Source organism: Sebastes umbrosus, chromosome 20, assembly GCF_015220745.1.
Source record: "Sebastes umbrosus isolate fSebUmb1 chromosome 20, fSebUmb1.pri, whole genome shotgun sequence".
NCBI lineage: Eukaryota > Metazoa > Chordata > Actinopteri > Perciformes > Sebastidae > Sebastes > Sebastes umbrosus.
Window position 1 is genome coordinate 25,980,409 of NC_051288.1, and position 3,749 is coordinate 25,984,157.

At 39.7% G+C, this 3,749-nt stretch overlaps 1 protein-coding gene across 1 annotated transcript in view; it reads left to right on the plus strand.

Moving 5' to 3' along the window:
• The first annotated feature begins 3,398 nt into the window (after positions 1-3,398).
• Positions 3,399-3,749, plus strand: part of LOC119479017 (tripartite motif-containing protein 35-like) — a 2,349-nt gene continuing 1,998 nt past the window's right edge. The window contains exon 1 of the mRNA XM_037754185.1: positions 3,399-3,749. This exon is cut by the window's right edge and continues 1,998 nt beyond it. Within this exon, the coding sequence (XP_037610113.1) occupies positions 3,646-3,749 (104 nt within the window). The 5' untranslated portion in view covers positions 3,399-3,645.

The window sequence follows — 3,749 nt, forward strand, 5'->3', positions numbered from 1 at the left end:
CTACCAAACTAAAAGCTGACAATGACGTCACTTCCGTATGGACTTCAAAATAAAAATACCTAATAAGATCAGGTCAGATATTCCTTCATTAGTCCCTCAGTGGGGAGATGTGCAGTGTACAGCAGCAAAACAAGATGCATCAGCTAACACAGTAAAACAAGAGCTAAACAAAGTGTAACAAAATATGAACCATTTAAATAGAAGGAAGTATAACAATAGGAGCAGTATATACAGGATTGACAATAAACAAAAATTGCACAAGTGGAAAATGATATTGCACAGTGAGGATGATGTAATGATTATCACCTTACAAAAAAGAAGTTTATTCAAGTATTAAATTAAAACAAGAGAGTAGACTTTCAGATGACTTTTTATATACAGTACTTATTATTCAGTAAACTTGGCTCATACTGACAAGTATACAGAAAAGCATAAGTATATTTGTCTAAGTACTATAAGTTTGAATGAATGAATGAATGATTGAAAGACTTTATTTCGAACATAAAAATAAATAAAAACAGATGCAAAATAATAACAAACAAAACAAGAGTAATAGTGTCCGAAAAAGAGTAGGTAGAAGGAAAACTTATATTTCCCTATACCCCTTTCTCACTTCTCCTCTAATAACTCATATATCACAGAATGATAATATAATATAATATAATATCATATATAAACTATCCCAGATTTATTTACACCCCAAATTAAATATATGAACAGCATCCCAAGTTTATTTACAACCCACATATCCATCCGGAGATAAAAAGTAGATATAAACCAACCCTTATCACAACCCTTAGTTTACTTAATATGTAGATATGTAGATGGATATGTAGATGGATATGTAGATAGATATGTAGATAGATGGATAGAAACCGAAGACAGAGGAAAAAGAAGAAACAGAAAACAAGATGACAAGAGAAGAGATGAATAAAATAGTTATTGTGTAAATTCTGACATCTAGTGGTGATAGACGATAATCACAGCACATAAATCCTGACACTGTTTCTCTCCTTCACTCAGATGTGATCAAACTCTCTCAGAGAGTCTGGTGGTCTGGTGGTGATCATCTGTAGGGATGTGGCTGTGGATGTTGAGGCTCCGTCGTAGACAAAGTGAACTGATAACAACCCTGAGGCCCCTCTCCTCTCCTCTCCTCTCCTCTCCTCTCCTCTCCTCTCCTCTCCTCTCCTCTCCTCTCCTCTCCTCTCTGTGAGCTGGTTGGGGTGGTAAGTCATTTGGCTTCCCTCCTCTCTGAACCTCCATCTCTAATAAGAAGTGAGCTGGTTGGGGTGGTAAGTCATTTGGCTTCCCTCCTCTCTTTCTGAACCTCCATCTCTAAGAAGAAGTGAGCTGGTTGGGGTGGTAAGTCATTTGGCTTCCCTCCTCTCTGAACCTCCATCTCTAAGAAGTGAGCTGGTTGGGGTGGTAAGTCATTTGGCTTCCCTCCTCTCTGAACCTTCATCTCTAAGAAGAAGTGAGCTGGTTGGGGTGGTAAGTCATTTGGCTTCCCTCCTCTCTGAACCTCCATCTCTAAGAAGAAGTGAGCTGGTTGGGGTGGTAAGTCATTTGGCTTCCCTCCTCTCTGAACCTCCATCTCTAAGAACAAGTGAGCTGGTTGGGGTGGAAAGTCATTTGGCTTCCCTCCTCTCTGCCTCTGCCAGAGTTGATCCTCCAGCTGCTATCTGGTGGATGTCAAAGGCCTAATTGTTTTTAGAGAAGGCGCTGCCAGCACCGATGCCAGCACCGATGCCAGCCCCTCTGCCAGGCTATTCTCCAGAACACTCCAGGTGCCACCGCAAAGCTCTGCCAGGTTCTCAGCAACCAGCGCCTGCTCAGGGAGGGACTCAGAATCTGTTCTTTATTGTCAGAGTATAGGGAACCCCTCGTGGTCCAGTATACCACCAGTCTGTTGGCTGGCAGGCAGGCAGGCCGGTGCTGGCACAGGGGCAGCAGCATGCCACGCAGGGATTTCAGCCAGGCTCAGCGCTCCGCAGTAACTGGTGTTTGAGGTTTGAAGAAGCGAGGCTCAATGCCAAGATGACCTGACTGCCCTGAAGAAACAGACAGCCGTAGCAGTAGGGTGCATGTCAACAAGCACTGGGATCATTTCAGGTCCAGCTCTGGTGTCCTTCTCCCCAAAAACAAGGAGACGGAGACACATTTTTACACAAAAACTGTTATAAAACAGATTTATTTTGGTTTTTATAATGTAAATCCTCCAGAGCATAGATATTGTAATAGAGGTCAGTTTGAGGTTCAATCATTTCTCTTATTTTCCTCCAGATCTTCTCATGTTTTTGTGGTGGAGTTGACTCAGGTTAAGAGCAAGTTTTTATGTTCATGTTAAAACATTTTGAAGTTGTATGGCTGCACCTCAGCTTTGGTTTGAAACATCTAGTTTGAATACACCTCAAGGACACAGTAAAATGTTAGGGCAGTTAGGGCTTCTTTAGTTTCAGTAATTACACATATTTCCAATAAAATATAATATTTAAACAGGTTCAATTTTATAATAATTTAATAATTTCAAGAGGTATTTGATTAAATCGTCGAAGGATTTGATTTCTCAAAAATATTTTAAACGTTTTACAAAAAGAGACACAATACAGACTAGATTAATATTTCTATGCAATCTTGTCTCCAAATAATAATATAATAATGTTATTTATATAGTACCATTCGAGAACAAAGTACATTACAATAAAAAAATGATAAATTAACATCCAGACCTTAAGATCTAAACAAGATAAAATCATATAAATAGTTACAACAATATACCATCAGTTAGAAAAAAGCCCCAAAAAATAACAAATAAAAGTGAGTCTTAGGAAGAGAATTAAAGGAAGATAACGAGTTTAATTGAATAAATTATATATACTACCAATTTATAACAGCAAATATGTTTTGTTAGTCATGTAATGCTACTCATATTACATTTGGAAATGTTTTATTAACGTATCTGGCAAGTTGCAAAATGTTGTTACTGAACACAACAGCAAAATGTTCAGTCACAACTCATTTAAATTACTTGCAACAATATCTGATCTTGACAAATTTCTGCCCCAAAGACAAATTTCTGCCTTTTGCATGCAAAAGTAGACAATAAAGTATTTTTTTTAAAGGCACATGGAGCGATTGCAGGATTAAACTTTGCACGTTTGCACTGTTTAATTATTGTAAAAGTCAAAAATGACTTGAGGCACAACCTGTTATCATTCAACTTAAACCATAATTCTTCCCTCAAAGTGCTTTTTGCTCCACATGCTGGACTAATGATAAACGTTGTACTAGTACTAGGACTAGTAGTACATGTGATAGACAGTAGCGCTGTAGAAGTGCTGCTCCATCAGAGCTCCACCTACTGTGTGACTCACCTGAGACACAACAGGAAATACAGCTTGTTCATCCTCCTACTGACAAGGAAACAAATAAAAAAAACACAAGACTCGCCCTCACTAGACTTCCACTGACTTCAGGAGGGAATGCTGGGAGTGCTGGAATATCTGGAGTAGTGCCTGGTACAGCAGCAGCTGATGGAATAAGAGAAAAACATCCCAGCTCGAAGTGAAAGTAACTGTGAGGGAGCTCTGAAGACGAAGGAGCGGCACCGGCTCCTGTCTGCCTGCCTGCCTGCTGAGATCAATGGCTTCCAGGTCAGAGGAGGACTTCTGCTGTCCTGCCTGCCACGACATCTTTGAAGACCCTGTCCTGCTGTCATGTAGCCACAGCTTCTGTAAAGCCTGTCT